The 20,036-nt window shown below is 40.0% G+C and overlaps 1 protein-coding gene across 1 annotated transcript in view; it reads left to right on the top strand.

The window, feature by feature from the left end:
• The first annotated feature begins 399 nt into the window (after positions 1 to 399).
• C11H4orf51 (chromosome 11 C4orf51 homolog) overlaps positions 400 to 20,036 on the top strand; it is a 32,426-nt gene continuing 12,789 nt past the window's right edge. The window contains exons 1-2 of the mRNA XM_044268025.1: positions 400 to 632; positions 8,773 to 8,846. Coding sequence (XP_044123960.1) covers positions 400 to 632; positions 8,773 to 8,846 — 307 coding nt within the window. The remainder of the gene's footprint in view (positions 633 to 8,772; positions 8,847 to 20,036) is intronic.

The following is a 20,036-nucleotide window of genomic DNA, read 5'->3' as shown; positions in this document are numbered from 1 at the left end:
CGGAAAGCAGGCTCCCTGCTGAGCAGAGAGCCCGACGCAGGGCTCCATCCCAGGACCCTGATATCATGACCCATGCTGAAGGCAGAGGCTTAACCCACTGAGCCACCCGGGTGCCCACCATCTGCTTTCTTGCCATCATTTGTAGCCTTGTGTGGCTCAGAAAAGGACAGAAACTTACATACCTTACACATTTTCTAGTTAAAGTTTGGGGGGTGGGGTGGGGGCCTTGTATTTGTGGAATTCGGTGATCTGTTGCTTGGCAACTTCAAGAGAGTTAAGCTTCTGCATTCCGCCAGTCAGAATTACAAAGTTTGGTGAGCCCCGTCAATTACCTCTTGCGACCAAAAGGAAATTAATTGTCCATCATGCAGAGGGCTTGAGAGGCTGGCATCCAGAGCCATGTCGCACTTCTTCTACTTGACTCCACAAATCGTTCTGCCCTTTAGCCCTCTCAGCTCTCGAGAGTTCGATCTGATCAGACGCAAGGCTGGAGCGTCTTGGCAGAAGGAAACGAGGTGGTCAGACTCTTCCACGACAACATACACAGGCAGTTACCGGAAAAAACAACTGGATGAGTCCGCCAGGAGCCGATTTTCTTTTAAAGCAGGACGGCATCGGCCTGAGTGTAACCAGTAAGATCTTTGTAATCTGCACCTGGATATGTCACTATAAATAGACAAGAATGCTCTCAGGAGGAAGAGGGTATTGTAGACCCTGAGAGACTTCATAGACTTTAACTCTGTATATTTTCCTGTGTAAATGTCAGCGGGAAGAAGAGCTAAATGTCAGTTACCAGCTGAAATTATGATTATATTCTCTTTTAGTCCTAACATTCCATATAACTAGCTACTCTTGAAAATATAAAAATTTGTGTATTTTATTAAATTGTAGGTATTTTGTATTCTCTGCTTGGCAAAGAGGTGAGTCTGAGAATTTCTCCTTAGTTTTTGGTCTAGTTTTTCCACTTTCAGAAGTTGAAAAATTCCCCCAGAGCAGGAAGAAAGTGGACTAAATCCTTCTCTTTTCCTACCTTGCATTATCGGTCAGTAAAGGCAAGTGGTGAGGGCCTGAAAGACATTTTCTGAACGTTCACTTTAAGCTAAGTCTTATGATAGGCTTACAGAAAAGATTAATTTGCTTAATATGGTACCTGAAACTATAGAAATAAGGAGTCGCAAAGGAAGGAGATTTTATCAGTGTCTGTGGTGGGGGAAGGGATACTGTGTTTCTGGAAAGATCTCAGTAAAGCAGGTTTCCTCTGAGCTGGCTTAGGTAGGGAAAGGAAGAGCATCGGGCATGGACAGGAGAATATGCACAAAGGCAAAAAGACTTTAATCCCAACCATTATCAGAGAACCACAAATAGCCCAGTGAAGGCGTCAGTAGACGTGTAGAAAAATATGAGGACTTGTTAGGAAATATGTCCCTCTGGATATTAATTGCCTAATATCTTGTCCAAATTCTGGAAATCCATTTGGAAATTAATTGGGTTTTTGGCTCCAACTTGAGATGTGAGTAATAACTCAAATAGTGCCCTAATAATTATTAATTATATTGCCTTCCAGGTCTTTCCAAATCATCAAAACTGTGCTTAAAGCTGAAATGTCTCAGAATGACTTTTCTATTGCATGCCTTGTCGAGTTTATTCCAACCAACTATAGTCTGCATTTTTAATAGCTCTCAAGTATGTTGACACTTCAATTAATTGTGGAACTCCCTTTGCTAATTCTGTGAATTTTGAGGTATCTTTTGGCCAATTAGGGGGACTCTTTCAGCATAGCCGGGGTCCTCTCTGAAAATAGTGTTTGAAATCTGGTATCCAAACAGACCCACTCATCAGAGTAGAAAAAAATACATTATCACTCAAAAAGGCAAAAATATGGCAGCTGGTGAAAATGCTTCGAACTCTGAATTTGTGTCCTGTTCAGACTGTGATTGTCACATGCATCCTTCCAACCAGTGCCCCCTGTGACACTGCAAACCACAGGAGACCCCAAGCTTGCGAGGTGTGTTTTCTGGGACCTCAGAAATGTAAATATAATCTTGGCACAACTACAACTTATTCTATTATAGGGTAAGAAGCCAGTCAGTGTCATAAATGAAGACGAAGGGCAGATTGAGCTCATTTTTAAAACATGGATTATATTCTAAATTTGCTTTTGTTCTTAATCTTTGTCTTGGTTAATTTTAGCCCTAAGGCAAATATCTTAAGTTCTGAAAAAAATTTTTTTGATTAAAATTTTGTAAGGCTATAAGCAGACATTTTCACACTGCTATAAAATCAAAGTGGCCCAAGGGGGATTATCGAGTAAAATATAAAGTGACTGATTATTTAAAATGTGTTAAGTTGGGAAAACATTAAGGTGTATAAAACACAATACGTTTTATTCACCTTATCCATTCACCACATACACTGAATACCCATATAGTGCAAGACAGAAGAAATCTGGGAGAAATCTTAATCATTTGACTCTGGGTCAGTTTTAACAGCAAATATGTTAAATTCATCAACATGAAAAAGAAGGATCCTGCACTGGGAGAATGGAGATTAATGCATTACAGAACTTAGACTGTCAGTATCAATCCCACTTATCTGCCAAACTTAAAATAAGAGCTGCATTTTGACATCTGAAACTAATGTAACATTGTATGTCAACTCTGCTTCAATCAGGAAGAAAAAAAAAAAAGAGGGACACCTGGGTGGCTTAGTTGGTTAAGCATCTGCCTTTGGCTCAGGTCATGATCTCAGGGTCCTGGGATCGAGTTCCACATCGGGCTGCTGCTCAGTGGCAGGCCTGCTTCTTCCTCTCCCATTCCCCCTGCTTATGTTCCCTCTCTCCCTCTCTCTCTCTCTCTCTCTCTCTGTATAAATAAATAAATGAATTTTTTTAAAAAAAAAAAAAGGAGTGGCACTTTGGAATTTCCGAGACAGGAATATGGCTCAGTATAAAGTTTTAAGTCTTGATGCTTTGTTTATTTATTAAATTATTCTTTCATTTGTCCACTAATCATATATTTATTAAGATCCCACTACATAAGGTCTTTTGGATAGGTGCTGGGGTTACATCAGTGATAGAAGCATCTATAGGGCCCTCGTCTTCATGGAGCATATAGTCTGGAGAGGGAAACAGTCCCCAAGGAAACAAGCCATTTGTGTTTGAAGGAAACAAATTGGGAACCTCAATAGAAACAATGAGGGGTGGCACTTTCTTACAAAGCTAAACATAGTCTAGTGATCCAGCAGTGTGTTCCTAGATACTTAACCTATAACTGATTTGCAAACCTAGATCAACACGAAAACCTGCACATGAATGTCAACACTGTTTTACTCATTATTGCCCCAAAGTAGAAGGAAAAAAAAATGTCCTTCAATAGGTGAATAAATTAAAAAAAAAAACACACCTGTGTCACATCCATGTAGTGGAATATTATTCAGCAATAAAAGGAAATGAGGCATTAAGCCACAAAGGTCATGGATGGATCTCTTTTTTTTTTTTTTTTTAAGTAGACTCCATGCCCAATGTGAGGACCCAACTTGTGACCCTGAGATCAGGAGTCCGATGCTCCATTGATGGAGCCAGCCAGGAGCCGCCCCCATACTTACTTTCTATAATTAAAGACATGGACGAATCTTAGCTCCCTAGCCCCAACTGAAAGAAGCTGGTCGGACCGTCAAGTATTGCATATTCAACTATATGATAATTTAGAAAAGCAAAACTAAGACAGTAAATGGATCGGTGGTTGACAGGGGATGGGAGAGGGCTGAGTAGGTGAAGAACAAGGATTTTTTAAGCCAGTGAAACTATTCTGTATGATACATTAAGTTTTTGTGAAAACCCGTAGTACTTTACAGAACAAAGAGTCAAATGTAATATATATAAATTTAAAGAAATTATTTAGGAGATGAGAGGGTTCCCAGGATAGCACATAAAATGCGACAAAGGAATATAAATGCGTATTACAAAAGTAGGAATCAAACTCACCGAAGGAATAAAGTGCTGCTCTAAGTAACTTTAGAAATTTAGTGAGACTAAAACTAGAGTGACAGTCCCTAACCACTGAACTCTAGTTGATAAAGTTGTTTCCCAGGGAGGACAGGTAACAATTCTGAAACCACTGTACATATACTGGAATGGAACAATTAAGTAGATAGATGGTAGATGATGGGGGCGAGGCTGTTGTTGGGAGTGGGAGGTTAATGATAAACAGAGAAGGGGTAAGAGTGATCCATGTGGTAATGGATTAGAATTGAATGTGTCAACATTCATGCAGAGCTCATGCATAGCTTACTATAAATATAGATGGCCATGTAAAGAAACACTTAACGGTTTGTGCATATACACAGGTTAGTATGGACACAGGTACTTCCTTACTCTTTGGAGCAAAGTCCCTACCTGCAGCCCGTATCAGCATGGGCCATCAGCTGAGAGGGTCCAGGAGCAACACTTGGTAACAGCAAGCACACCGAGTATGCAGATTTTGGCTTCTAGTGCTATTCTCCAGTAACAGCACCAGAGTTTCTAGGAGAAATGCTGATTTGATTCTCAGACTGGTGGAAGAGATATACAAGATGAATTTGGAGTATCTTATAGTGCCAGAAAGGAAGAAAGTGTCCAACAAAACAGAAAAGCAACAACAACAACAACAACAAAAACAATGATGGAGGCATGTGAAAGATCTCCCAATGACTGAAGCTGAAGATCTGTGCAACGAAAGAAAGTAGTATTGGTCCGAAGTATAAAATAACCACAAGTTCATAGTGTTATAAATGAATGATTGAGTAAATTCATTAATGAGGGGAAAAGGACATATCTTCCTTGCAAAACATTTTCATAATTCATGCAGCTACATTATACTCAAAGAGGTGGAGAATAACTCATGACCACTTAGGTGTGAGCTGTGCATAGTGACTTTCTTCCACTGAATACAGGAAGTGTAAAGGGGGGAAGCCTTTAGTAAGAAATTACTACTTCAAGCCAGCTGACCAAGTTTAATTCATATCAACAATGATAATTCATACTGATAGTCTTTAACCTTGGTATGAAATAGTGCTTTACCTCTATGGTTTTCTCCCTCAAAATAATTACCCTCAACTAATCATGAGAAAAACACTAGATAACTCCCAATAGAGAGACATTCTACAAAATACCTGACCAGGGATCATCAACATTGTCAAGGTCATCAGATCAAGGAGTCCAAGAGACTGTCACTAGTAGGACCAACCTAAGAAGATGTGATGACTAAATGTAATGTCATATCCTAGATGGGATCCTGGAACAGAAAAAGGACATTAGGGAAAATACTGAGGATATCTGAATAAGTATGGACTCTCATTAATAATGTGTCGATATACAATGGAATATTATGCCTCCATCAGAAAGGATGAACACCCAACTTTTGTACCAACATGGACGGGACTGGAGGAGATTGTGCTGAGTGAAATAAGTCAAGCAGAGAGAGTCAATTATCATATGGTTTCACTTACTTGTGGAGCATAAGGAATAACACAGAGGACATTGGGAGAAGGAGAGGAGAAGAGTGTTGGGGAAAATCAGAGGGGGAGAGGAACTGTGAGAGACTGTGGACTCTGAGAAACAAACTGAGGGTTTTGGAGAGGAGGACAGTGGGGGATTGGGCAAGCCTGGTGGTGGGTATTACAGAGGGCACGTATTGCGTGGAGTACTGGGTGTGGTACATAAACAATGAATTCTGGAACACGGAAAAAAATAAAATTTTAAATAAAAAATAATGTGTCAATATTGGTTTATTAATTATTACAAATATAGCATTCTAATGTATGATGCTAATAATAGGGGTAACTGGGTGGGGAGTATATGAGAACTCTCTGTACTATCTTCACAATAATTTTGTTAATCTAAAAGTGTTTACAAGTTAAATTTTTATTTATGAAGGGTAACACCGGAGGAGCTCAAAGGAGGAATAAGAAAATACACAATCATAATTGAACATTTTAAGTCACTTCTCTTGATAACTGGTGGAACAACCAAATAATCAGCAAGAACACACCAAATCTGAACATGATCAAGACACTTGCCCTGTGTGACATATCTAGAGTCATGAACCCACGAACTGAAGAATATACATTGTTTTCAAGAGCATGTGGGACATTTTCAAGGACTGACCTTAGGTCTTTAGGAAAATCATTGCTTTCCAAATACTTCGGGATTATTCTGCAAGGCCCAGTCAGAATTAGCACAGTGTTTATCTTTGGGGGGCTTGTATCCCTCCTGAGCAACAGTGAGGCCACATGGGAGTCCAAGGTTGAGACTGGGAAGCAAGCATTGACCTAGGGTGTCCTTATAGAGACAAATACCTTTATGAAAAAGCAGGAGCACATTGGACCATGCTTCTGAATGAAGAGGCACCGAGCCAGGCCTTCCTGAAAGCCACAAGACAAATAGGGAGGATTCGTTTGTTCTAGCAGCCATGTAAAACTAATACAGGTGGAACAGAGAGGAGACATGTTTCTACAACGAAGGGATGTGTAAATGAATTTTATAAAGGATAGCAATACGGACATTTCATAACTATTTAAATTAAAACAGGAAAGAAAATTAGTGACTAAAAGTAACAGTTTTAAAATGATTTTTTAAATGCCACTTATATTGTTAAGGTATGTCAAATTTCTAAGAATTAATGTAATCAAAGATGTGCAAGATCTCCGCATCGAAAACTATAAAACATTACTGAGAGAAAATAATGATGCTCTAAGTAAATGGAGAGATAAACCATGTTCTTGGATTGGATGACTGAAAGTTATAAAAATATTCTTGCTTCACAAATTGATCTATAGATTCAATGCAATTCCAATAGGTGTTTTTGTGGAACTTGGCAAGATGATTCAAGGCCAGGAAATAGCCAGGACACTCTCAAAAGAGAACAAGGTTAGAGGGATTTTTACAGATAACAAAACTGACTATAGAGCTTCAGTAATTAAAGCAAGATGGCATTATAGCACAAGGATAGAAAATAGATCGATGTAACAGAATAAGGAGCCCAGAAAAAGACCTATGCATATATGGACACTTATTTATGAAGAAGGTGGCAGAACAGTAGAGAAAATCTATGTTTTCAATTCTAGGTAGATTAATTCCAAATGAATTAATGATCTAAGCATGAAAGGCCGAACAATAACCATTAGACAAAGACATTAGATGACAGAGGATTTCATGATGATCTTGAGATTGGCAAAGATTTCTTCAACAGGACACAGAAAGCACTAAACACAAAGAAGAAGTTAGATAAATTGAACTACCTTAAAATTAAGAAGTTCTGGGAACAAAATACACCATAAAATATGCCACACTGGATGTGGAGCCTACTCGAAAAAAAAAAAAAAAAAGAAAGAAAACCAGTTTGATCTCCTCACCTAAAGTTGATGCTACGGGTACCCTAAAACTTAGCAATTCCACTCAATTCCACTTCTAAGTGTATACACAGCTGAAATGCAATTCACATGTGCACCAAGAGACATGTACGTGCAAATATGTTTCTAGCAGCATTTTTCATAATAGTAAAAGCTAAAAGGTCAAAAGGTAGAATTATAGAGGGCACGGATTGCATGGAGCACTGGGTGTGGTGAAAAAATAATGATACTGTTATGCTGAAAATAAATAAATGAAAAAAATTTAAAAAAAAAAGAAGTAGCAATGAAAATGGTACATATAGGAAAAAAAATAGAATTAGCACTATAGAGCAGAACGGACAGACAGCGGTATGTTCACACAATGTCAATGAATATGAACAAATGAATATATGCCCAAATTATAGTGTTTGGGTATGTCTGCTTAGGTGAAAAAATGTATAAAGAGAAGCAAAGATGATAGATAATGAAGTCAGTAAACTGGTCTACTGCCTACCTGTATTTGACCACCTGCCCTAAACCTATTGAAAATTAATTACTGGGAACAGGCTCAGAAATCTGCATTTTAAAATTAATACCCTCTGTTGACTCATTAGCTGTTGTAGGATGGAAAGAAAGAAGCACAGTGGGTTAGCAGTCCTCATCTCCAAGATGATTAGGGCTAGTTTGTTGGCCGAATGCTTGTCTAGGAGCATTTTGAGACTCCCTAGGCTGACATCAATTCCTCTCTCCCCTTAACTCCCACACACAGTTCCAGGTCCCTGGAGCTTGGAGACCCTCTTGTCCCCCTAATCATGGTGTGGAAACAATGTGCTGCGTGCTGGAAACTGGGGACTGTCCATTCCATACAAAATAACTGTGCTTCCCACCAAGACCGTCCTTGCCTTAAAAAAGTATTTGTATCTGGATTTGGGGAAACAGAGATAGAGATGTGTTTCGAAGGAAAGACACAGCATCTGTAAGTTCCTGAATTATTCCTCTGCTATTCAGTTTGACACTTTCTTGGGAAATCAGCACACTGGCTGTGATATTTCCTGTTCCATTCATAGCACTTTGCTTATTCTGAAAACAAATCCCTGGAGAAAGACTCACAAATCCTGCTAAGACAATTATGAACTTAATGTTTGAGCTTTTCATGTATAAAAACTGAACACTTTACCCTTTTATAACAAAACGGAACAAACAAATCACTAAGGATGATGAGAAAGTCCAAGTCGGGTTGATTTCATGGGAGTTGGAGGTTATGGTTTGGGAGCATGGAAAGAGAACAGGAGAGGAAGCAAAAGTTTTACGAAGTCAAATGAGAAGATGAGTGTAAAGCCCTCCACATCCATAGGCTGTGGCTTCTAGACCCAGAAACTCATAACTTGTTTCTTCTACTTGCTTCAGGATATCATCACCAAATTCTGCCTTCAGTCCCACGGTCTGCGGAGCTGGCTCCCGGGAGACTGCAGATGCGAAGAGTGAGTACAACAGTCCGTCGAGAGCACAGCCTTTTTGCCAGGGTTGCTGTCTTTGTAACTTGTAGGGTTTTTTGTTGTTGTTGTTTTAAGGTTTTATTTATTTATTTGACAGACAGAGATCACAAGTAGGCAAAGACATAGGCAGAGAGAGAGGAGAAAGCAGGCTCCCCGCTGAGCAGAGAGCCCCATGCAGGACTCGATCCCAGGACCCTGGGATCATGACCTGAGATGAAGGCAGAGGCTTTAACCCACTGAGCCACCCAGGAGCCCCGTAATTTGTAGGTTCTTGACTGTAGTCTTTTGGTTTCAATTTGTCTAGTAAAGGCAAGATGTCTTTAGCAAGAAAACGAGTATGTTGCCCTCTGGATCTGTCACTCTTATAAAAATGAATTATTCCAGGGCCCAAATGTCCTCGTCCATATGAGTTCCAGAATGTTACTTCTGCCAGAGTTTGGAGCTTTAGGTAATGTCATCGGACCTTTACTGGGTACATCCAAAAATGAAGACGAGAAACCAAAGCTATAAACCACCACCTAGGAAACTGTATTTACTAACCTACAACCACCTCCACCCTGTTTTAGTTAAATTAGAATAACATTAGCTGCTATAATACACATCTCAAATTCCAGTTGCTTAACACAATAAAAGTTCATTTTTTTCTTCCCATAAAGGCCATGGTGGGGGTTTTGGGAGCAGATGTTCATGATGATTCAGGGACACAGGTGCCCTTTATCTTGGGGTTCCACCATCCCCTGGCATACCAGAGTCCTTTGTTTTCGTCGGGATGAAGGTTAGGGAAGGCACACCTGCTTTCTTACCACTTCAGCCTGGAAAGGACACACACTCTCGTGCTCACATTCCAACGGCGCAAGTAGCCACAAGGCTCCACCGAGATTCCAGAGAGTTCAGAAGTGGGTTACTGGACTGGGCAGCCACTTTCTGGTAACAACGGTATACTATGGAAAGGAACAACTGGTCAACCACCACACATGCTGCTTTTGAGGAAGAAACATGATAGATTTTTCCCATATAACTTCTACCTCTCAGGCTTCCATCTTTGAAGGTTTAATAAGACTCATGATTAAAATCTCAAATTAGGACTTTTTAGCACTTTATAAAATATTCTGGTCATTGGTTTGCTGTTCTATTTAAAGATTTAACATGCAGGCATGTGTTGCAGGGAGAAGGGATGGTAAAATGAAGTATTCCGCAGCCTTATGGGGTTTTCCTAAATAATGGAAATAAAAGTTTGTAATGACCACCTGGGACAATCAGTCTTCTGCTGGCTTTCCTAGTAAAATCTGGCTTTATCGGAATAGTACATTTGAGGTGGGTTTTCTGTGCTCTTCTGTGGTTTGTTGAGGCAAGTGGACAGGGCAGCTAACCATTTGTGCAATTGTTAAAATCAGGAAAGACTTTCTTTTCTCCCCTTTGCAGTAATGAACATAAAGTTAAAACATACTGCAGAGCTGGGAGACAAGTCTGAGCTAGGGCACGGGGAATTAAATAGCCCAATCACGTCCTTCATAGTAAGTTAAGGTGACAGTGCATCTGATCTGAGTGGCACAGAGTCCAGGCCTATTGCATTTATACTGATAGCTGTGCCCTTCAGAATGCTGATTAACCATGCTAATCACCAGTGGCCCGTGAGTGCCAGCAGGGAGCAGTCCCAGAGCTGGATGGGTGGAAGTTCTTGAACGGTGATAACATGAGCAGCAAAAGCAATCATTTGCTACCTGATAGTATTGCTGTATTTTCCTACCTCCTCTCCTACTGGTATGGTACAATACTGATAGGAGGAAAGGTAGAGACAACATCAGTATATATCATGATAATGACTTTTTAAAAAAGATTTAATTTTTATGTTATTTTACTTATTTATTTATTTTTATTTTATTAGTAAATTATTAATTATTATTTTATTATTTATTTTATTTATTTTTTATTTTATTTTATTATTTTATTTTATTTATTTTTATTTTATTTTATTTATTTGAGAGAGAGAGATAGCAAGAGAGCAGAGCAGGAGGGAGTGGCAGAGGGTTCATGACCTGAGCTGAAGGCAACCACCCACCTGACTGGGCCACCCAGGCACTCCCATGATGGTGATTTCTTAAGGGACTTAGCCCATGTTGCCTTTTTCACTCTCCTCCCACGGTCATTTTAACTTAACTGACAACTCCTCTCTACGTCAAGGTAGAGTTACTTAACTTGGCCGAGCAATAACTTCTTGTTATAACTTCTTCTTGTATTTCTTCTCAATTTTCACACTTAATTTTTGGATTACCAAATGTGCCAAAAGCCCCTCACAGTGGGAGTTAACACATGAAGTCAAGTGAACATGGCTCTGTTGATTGTCTCTTTGTAGACACACATCCCTTCGTAGATGCAAATCAGATGGGCTGTTCTTAAGTGCAATTTATGATCATCATAGGAAATATATTCTCAAATTCTTTTTTTTTAAGATTTAATTTATTTATTTGATAGAGATCACAAGTAGGCAACGGCAGGCAGAGAGAGAGAGGAGGAAGCAGGCTCCCCACTGAGCAGAAAGCCCGATGCGGGGCTCAATCCCAGGACCCTGAGATCACGACCCGAGCCGAAGGCAGTGGCTTAACCCACTGAGCCACCCAGGCGCCCTTGCCAATACTTGTTATTCTGTCTTTTTGATGATGCCATTCTAATAGGTATGAGGTGATATCTCATTACAGTTTTGCTCTGCATTTCCCTGATAAGTGTGATGTTGAGCATCTTTTCATGTACATGTTGGTTATCTGTATGTCTTCCTTGGAAAAGCTCTGCCCATTTTTTTTTTTAAGATTTTATTAATTTATTTGACAGAGAGAGGTCACAGTAGACAGAGAGGCAGGCAGAGAGAGAGAGAGAGGGAAGCAGGCTCCCTGCTGAGCAGACAGCCCGACGCGGGACTCGATCCCAGGACCCTGAGATCATGACCCGGGCCGAAGGCAGCGGCTTAACCCACTGAGCCACCCAGGCGCCCCAGCTCTGCCCATTTTTTAATTGAGTTTGAGTTTTGTTGTTTGAGCTTGTTGTTTGTTGTTGTTAAGTTGCATGAGTTCTTTAGGTCTTTTGGATATTGATTGGTTGTTGGATATATCATTTGCAAATATCTTCTCCCATTTAGGAGGCTGCCTTTTTGTTTTGTTGATGGTTTCCTTCACTGTGCAGAAGCTTTTTAGTTTGATGTGGTTTGCTTATTTTTGCCTTTGCTTATTTTTGCCTTTGCTTCTCTTGCCTTTAGAATCAGATCCAAAAAGCATCACTAGAACCCATGTCAAGGAGCATACTACCTATGTTTTCACCTAAGAGTTTTATGACTTCAGGTTCTACATTCAAGTCCTTAATCCATTGTGAGGTAATTTTTGTGTATGGTGTAAGAGAGTGGTCTAGTTTTATTCTCTTGTGTGTGGTTGTCCAGTTTTCCCAACAACGTTTATTGAAGAGATTGTCCTTTTTCCTCTTGGCTTCTTTGTTATAAACTGATCATCTATTTTGTGTGGGCTTATTTCTGGGCTCAACAAATAAAGATCAGACATTATAAAACTGCAGTACAACAAACAGAAATGGTTAAATGATTCAACTTTCTCTCCATTTACATTCTAAGGCAGATATTAGCAATTTTTTTTAATTAAAACTTCTCTCCAGCAGAAGCAATTTATTCTGTGGTGGAATATAGACTATAAGGCAGCACTCACCAGCTCTCTCTTTACCTTCTCTTGTTCTTAGCACCACACCTGTGTCCCACCCCTGCATCCCTCTAGGATGTGCCCAAGTTACTCTTGGAAAAGGGTACACTGGCCTCTTTGATTCTTGCCATTCCGGGAGATATAATAATATGACCCAGATGTGACATGTGTGAAATCTCCTTGTGATATTCCCTTGACCACAGATGACAAATTCCAAGTCCCTGAAGCAGCTCTCTGAATAGGAACTGTTTTTATGGTATATAGCCTTTTATAAGGAAGGGTTTAGGAGAACATTAATATTTTAAAAGGGCACCATGACAACAGTTTGTTGTGTTAGTTCAAGAGTATTTGTATCCATGTTTAACGTCCTTCTTTTTCTACCTATTCTTTTACTTCCACTTTTATTCTGTGAAGCCTTCTCCAAACCTTGGAAGATTTCTAAAAGCAGAAAGAACTCACTAGATTACCCTATATGCCATGTCTTTACACATGGAGAGCTTAAAGCATAAACCGGATGATATCAGGTGTTTCTGATCACACTTGTGATAAAATTCCAATTCCTTACTAAAACCTCTGAAGTCTTACATGAATGGGACCCTGCCTATCTTTCTGGTTTCATTGCATGGTTCCTCCTTTTTGCTCACCTGTTGTTCCAGTTACATTAACTGCTGTTAGCAACTTGAAAATGCTAAGCCACTTCCTACCTCGGGGCCTTTGCACATACATTCTCTTCGTTGGAATGCAATTATCCCAGCTATGCTGAGCTGTATTCTTCAGGTGTGAATTTAAATGTCACTTCTTCAGATGGGCCTTCACAGCCCACCATATTTAAAGTAAATTATTCATACTCTTTCCTTTTTAATTTCTATCTTGGTGTCTTGCTTGCTTTCTATGCACTATTGTATTAGTTTACTTGTTTATTTTCTCTTTCCTTTTCTAGAACATAAGCTTTATGAGATCAGAGACTTGAGTGTGTTATTTGCTTCTGTATCTCCAGCACCTGGGACAGGGCTCAACATAAACCAGATGCCTTATGTTGTGTTGAACAGTGGTTTTTATAGACCTTCCACTGTAGACTTTCCCCACAACATATTTCTCATACAGGCAGTTTCTTACTTGGAATTTGTCTTCCAAAAGGGAGTTTACAAAGTGCTTTTAAAAATCAGAATATAGTTTTTACAGAAGCAAACTTCCAAGAACTTATTTCCAATGACAGCCTTTAGAATCCTGTGTTGTGCCACATAAAATTGTAATACCTTAAAAATTGAGTAAATAAATAGCACCTGGTACTGTTGCATGTATACACGATTTTAGTTACATACACTCCTCCATCCCCCACCCCAGATCGGCAGTGGATTGAAAGAGATACAACTAGGCAAACCCCAAATCTGAAAATACACATGCAATAGTATAAACAAGATATGGGAAGCATGATTGGGGATGAGAGGGAGACAGGAGAGAGATAAGTGGTACCTGTAGGGCCTAAGGCAGGGGAGCGACCTCCCATTTGGTAATGTTGGTGTCTTGTGGCTCCCAAGCTTTGCTAATCTTGTTTCCATAGTGTCTCAAAGATCTACGCCACTAGGGCGCCTGGGTGGCTTAGTGGGTTAAGCCGCTGCCTTCGGCTCAGGTCATGATCTCAGGGTCCTGGGATCGAGTCCCGCATCGGGCTCTCTGCTCAGCGGGGAGCCTGCTTCCCTCTCTCTCTCTCTGCCTGCCTCTCTGCCTACTTGTGATCTCTCTCTCTCTGTCAAATAAATAAATAAAATCTTTAAAAAAAAAAAAAAGATCTACGCCACTGGTCCCATTTTGGGGTCATTTCCAAAGTTTATTGGTCCTGGAGGCTGGGGCCCCAGGATGAAGGTGGAACGAGATGGGTTAGGGCATGGCCAAACAGAGGAGGCTTTTCCACAGGTTTTCTAGTCTACCTAAGAAAGGGGCAATAGGCCGGCCCCGGAATGGAATAAGAGAGGGGTAAATAGCAGCCAAATCAGGCAGCCTGTCCCCTGTCCCGGGAGAGACTCATAGCTCCTTAGTCAAGGCTCCTTCACAACCAGGCCAGCTTCTGCCAGGTAGAGGCTTCAGGGAGAACCTTCCTCCTCCAAAGTCTCCTTGGAAGGCAGAAGTGGGGCCAACAGGAAAGAGTCTCACCTCCCCCTCAGCCACCGAGAGAAACTGTGGAATGAAACCTCCCCCCGCAAATAGAAACCGGGTTCTCATCTCTCTTCCACATGGTCCCGTGCCTGCCAGCTGAGCTGCTTCGACCCTGAGATTCCATACTTTTCACTGCTACCATATGCACTGGCAGTGGCGTTCTTGCCCTTTCCGCACCCATCCCCCCACACCTGTTGCCTGACAGGGATGGATTTTACCATTTTGCTCCTGGTACAGCCCTTCAAGATTCGTTCTGTTGGGGGAAGGAGACTCCTCAGGTTTAGTGTGAATGTCTTCATTGTCTTTTCTTAGGGCCATCCTTGTTTGCCTTCCATTGTTGCCAGAGGAAAGCTGCCCTTTTGGGATAGTTGAGGACTCAGGCAGGGCCAGGCCAGCAGACCAAATCCCCTAGTGCCCTCACTCTTCTTCCTCCTCCTCTCACTGCAGAGCTCCGCAGCCACTGGCTGTCCAGGTGTGCAACTGAGAGAACAGGGTCACTTAGAACAAGCCTCACTCACCTCAGAGTTCCCACATTCACTCCTGTTGTAAGCTGTCACAGCAGAAGGATCTTGGGATACTGAGATCTGGTTTGTTTCCTGGCTCATTTGTATGCCTTGCTGCGGGGTGGGGAGGGGGAGGTGCATTTCTTTTAAACTACAGAAAGAAAAAAAAAAGTCTCACATTGGCCACCAATAATTCTAGATAGCTTGAGAAGCAGTTTGCCTGCGATTGACGTCCTCACAGCTTGAGAAGCAGTTTGCCTGCGATTGACGTCCTCACCACATTAAAAATGACAGATATGCTGACTGATTGCCAGCACAGCCCCCAAAGAATCCCAGGAATGGGTCCCCAGACTCAGGAAATACCAATGTTCCTTTCAGGAGTTGGGAATTTCGTTTTGCTCTCTCTGACCATTTTAAATTAGGAACCAGTCTAATAAATGGTTAAGTGAGTTTGTCAGAAAATATTCAAGTGTAAGGCAACAGTTTCCAAATTCCCTGCAGAGACTGGACACAGAGGAACATTGGCAACCAAGCCTGTTATTAAGAAGGTCACAAGATGCCATCTGTTCCCGTGTGCACCTTACTGTTCAAGCATAACATCAACGAGGAGCTGGCTGCAATAGATTTTGCCTGTGAACGTAAAAGTCAGCACTATAGTGGGGACCACAGTGATTTCAGTGGGCTTGTGTGAACAAACCATTCTGTCTGCCTGTGGGATGCACAGGGTTATATGGGGAGAAGATGGGAAGAAGGCAAAGCACTGTTGTTAGGTCTGTTTTTGCTTATGGCTCAAATGTAATTTGGGAAGATACTTGCAGGTCTTCCCAATCTTTTTCTGTCTGGTTTTAGCCATCTACAAAATATGGTCATAGCACTCTTTCTTTACCTATAATTATGACAGTAAGGTAGATAAAAAGACCTTATTCTTTTATTGACTTGATTTTTTTATCTATAAAGAAGTTGAAGGAATAGCACAATCAATATTCACTCACTCTTGCCTAGATTCTTCAGTTCTTAATATTTTGTCACATTTGTTAACATGTAGCTTTATCCTTATCTCTTTATTCTGATACTTGTATACACTTCTTTGCTGAACTTCTGAGAGTACATTACAGATATTATAACAGTATATCCTTAAATACTTCAACACTTACCTAAGAGTAAGAATGTTCTCTTACATAACCATCCTACTGTTATCACACTCAAGAAACTTAATATTGATAGAATAATTTTTACTTAATAAATGGACCATGACATGCCTTGTTCTTAAAAATCTGTCAGGAAAAGGCTTGTTCTGTCATCAACCCCAATGGTTAGCAACTCTCTCTTTAAAACACTTCATATATTTTTTTAAGATTTTATTTATTTATTTGACAGACAGAGATCACAATAGGCAGAGAGGCAGGCAGAGAGAGAGGAGGAAGCAGGCTCCTTGCTGAGCAGAGTGCCCGATGCGGGGCTCAATCCCAGGACCCTGGGATCATGACCTGAGCCGAAGGCAGTGGCTGTGCCACCCAGGCGCCCAAGACACTTCATATTTTTGAGGGACTTTGAAAAATCTAATGAAAACTCTGGGCCCTATCTTCAGAGAAACATACAAAAAGAGAGTTCTGCAAGCCAACAATGCATGCATCTTGGATCCCTCCAGGACGTCCACGGACTCTAGGTCAAGTGTTGTTAATCTTTGATCTAAATTCTCCTCTTTTGTGTACATACAGTTTAAGACCATAGTTCTCAGGAAAGGTTAAGAATAGTTTGTCTTTCCTTTCCAACATTGTTTTGTGTTCAGGAGTCTTCATTTCAAGAAACTCAGAGTTTCAAGGAATTCAGAGATGTGTAGGTAGGAGATCATCCCCAAATCTATGAGAAGGAATCTCAACCAGAAATATGGCTGAGAGTTATATTATGACAGACACCCAGGAGGTGGACTAAATGATTAGAAGACCTAAAAGAATACTACTAAACTCGAGGGTCTCTGATCCCGGAAGCCCTGATGCTCATAGTCCTACACTTGCTTTCTTGACAACATGCTGTTAGAAACCAAATACCTGTAGCATTCCATCAGGATTGGCACAACATTTAAGGACCTAATATGTAAAGGTGGAATTTGTTGGATGTTACTAACATTGTTACTTTCATCAACAAAATTGCTCAGTTTGGTTATAATTCTAGGACTGGGAAGGGGAAACAGGGAGGTGGGTAAACACTAGAAAATCAGGGTAAGAGCAAATGTCCTTAATTAAAAGGCTGGTTAAAACTACCACTGTCAGGTTGCACTGTGGGCTCTATCTTGTCAACTGTGAACTCACAAAGAAAAAAAGTCACTAGCTAACCATACAACAACATACGTGGGCTTGCTGGTATTCCTCTCCACAAGTGGACTAAAGAAAACAGAGATATTTCTAGCTTTGAGAAATGACCAAGTTTGGGGAAATGATGGACATACATGCTTTTTTCCCCCATAATCCACCAAAAAAACTTTCTGTAAAACTTTAATATTACAGAATCATATCATTTACTAATTACTGATTATCTCATATAATTCTTGAAAGAAAGGGTGACATAAAACTAGTTAAAGCCTCTGGAAGGCCTGTGGGATTTATAAAAGTCTTACAGAGCTTTGAAGGCTGAAGACTCACAACCAATGGAGTAATCAGAACTAATTGTGCAGGATAAACTTCTTATCCACCTGCTTTTACTTTAGCTATGAAAATGTGGGATTTTCTTGAATTTAACTAAATAATTGTTGGACTCTATATTTTGACTTTAGCTTGAGATATCTTGTTTTTAAAAATTTATCAGCATAAAATTGCATAAATAGCAATAAGCATTTGAGAAAAATTGTTCCTCTCCCTTGACTCATTCCTAATGAAGAGACTGCATCATGTTATGCCAAGCAAGGCCTGTTTCTTCCTTTAAACCTACATATAGGTATGTGTATATATATATATGGTTTATTTATTTTTTAGAGGTGGGGAGAGAACACAAGTGGGAGGGACAGAAGGAGAGGGAGAGAGAATCTTAAGCAGATTCTGTGCTGAGCATGGAGCCTAGTGTGGGGCATGACCCTGAGATCATGACCTGAGCTGAAACCAAGAGCTGGATGCTTAACCAACTGTGTCACCCAAGCACCCTGATCTTTATTTTTAATCAAATTAAATTTTTTCTCTTATTTTTAAAATCAAAATATACCAGAGAACTCAACATGATCAGTCATTAGGGAAATGTAAATTAAAATCATTGAGATACCACTCCACATCCATGAGATTGGCTGTATCCACAAAGACTGATAATAACAAATGTTGGAGAGGATATAGAGAAGCTAGAATCTTCATTGGTTGTTAATGGGAAGTGTTGGAAAACACTTTGATAATTTCTTTTAAGTTAAACATAAACTTACCATAGGATTCAACAATTCCACATATAGGTATTTACCCAAGAGAAATGAAAACATATATCCAAAGACTAGCACATGAATGTTCACTGCAGCATTACCTATAATAGCCAAAATGGGAAATAACGCTTATGTCTATCAACTGGTGAAGGGACAACAAAATTTGGTATATTCATACAATGGAATACTGCTCATTAATAAGAAGGAACAAAATACCAAATAGCTACAATGTGAATGAACCACAAAAACATTATGCTAAGAGAGGGCAGACATAAAAGGCCACCTAGTATATGATTCCATTTAAGTGTAATGTCCAATACAGGCAAATCTATAGAGAAAGTAGGTTAGTGGTTTTCTGGGGCTGAGGGCAGAAAAGGAGATTAGCCATAAATGGGCATGAGAAATCTTACTGGGATAATGAAAATGCTCTAATACTAGATTATGGTATTATGATGATGGTTGTATAACTCAATAAATTTACTTGAAATCATTAACTATATACTAAAAGTGGGTCAATTTTATGATATGTAAGTTATATCTCAACAAAAAATTTTTTCAATAAAATTGTTAAAAAATATAACATAAAATTGTAAAAAATATACCTCTTCAGACCTTGAGAAAAAATTATAGCCTTAGAATTTCAGCATAGCCTTGATTCCTTCTGACTCTAAAAGTACAAGCTATGTATTATAGAAAGTTCCAGGCATAAAAATGTTTAACTCAACTTAGAGTTTCTGGTTCTGCTTATAAGGAGCTTAGAAGATGCCCCTCCATTCTAACAACAGGTAAAAATCTGAACAGAATTAAAAATCCACAACTCTTCTTGGATTCATAAGAAAGGTGAGGACACAGGGCAAACTGCTCCCCCTAACATTAGAAAGATGAAGTGAATATAAGTAGTCCTAGCTTACCAGAGTGAGACTCACCAGCAGAAACCACAATAGGAACCAGTAACAGAGTTTGAATATCTGAACTGTAATTGAGGAGTTGCTGGAGACTCAGTGCAAATAAGTCTGGGGGTTGAAAACTCCAGAGGAACCTAACCATATGAAAGCCCCTATAGTATTGTGAGATTTATCTCTAGGAATTTGGCCAGGTTATCACAGTAAATATCAGAGAAAAATTCCCTAGTGCTTCCAGCACGAAAAGGAGAAATTAACATCTTGAAGGACTCCAGAGTACTATGATCTTCTTAACAAGGGCTACCCTCAGGAGAAACTATTTTACCAAAGTCTAATCTGTCACGGTGTTCAGTTAGGGTACCCTTACTGAGCTGGTGAAAAAGAAATACCAAACTCCAGCCTAACCTAGCCTTCCATGAGGGAGAAGAAAAATACTCAACTCTAGGCCACTCTAGCCATCCTGTTCCACCTAACGGGAGGAAAACAAACAAAAAAACAACTTAGAAACACTTGTGAAGTTCACTATCCAG

Source organism: Neovison vison, chromosome 11, assembly GCF_020171115.1.
Source record: "Neovison vison isolate M4711 chromosome 11, ASM_NN_V1, whole genome shotgun sequence".
Classification (NCBI taxonomy): domain Eukaryota; kingdom Metazoa; phylum Chordata; class Mammalia; order Carnivora; family Mustelidae; genus Neogale; species Neogale vison.
Note: the sequence above shows the minus strand (reverse complement) of the source record. Positions and strands in the feature narration are given on the sequence as shown.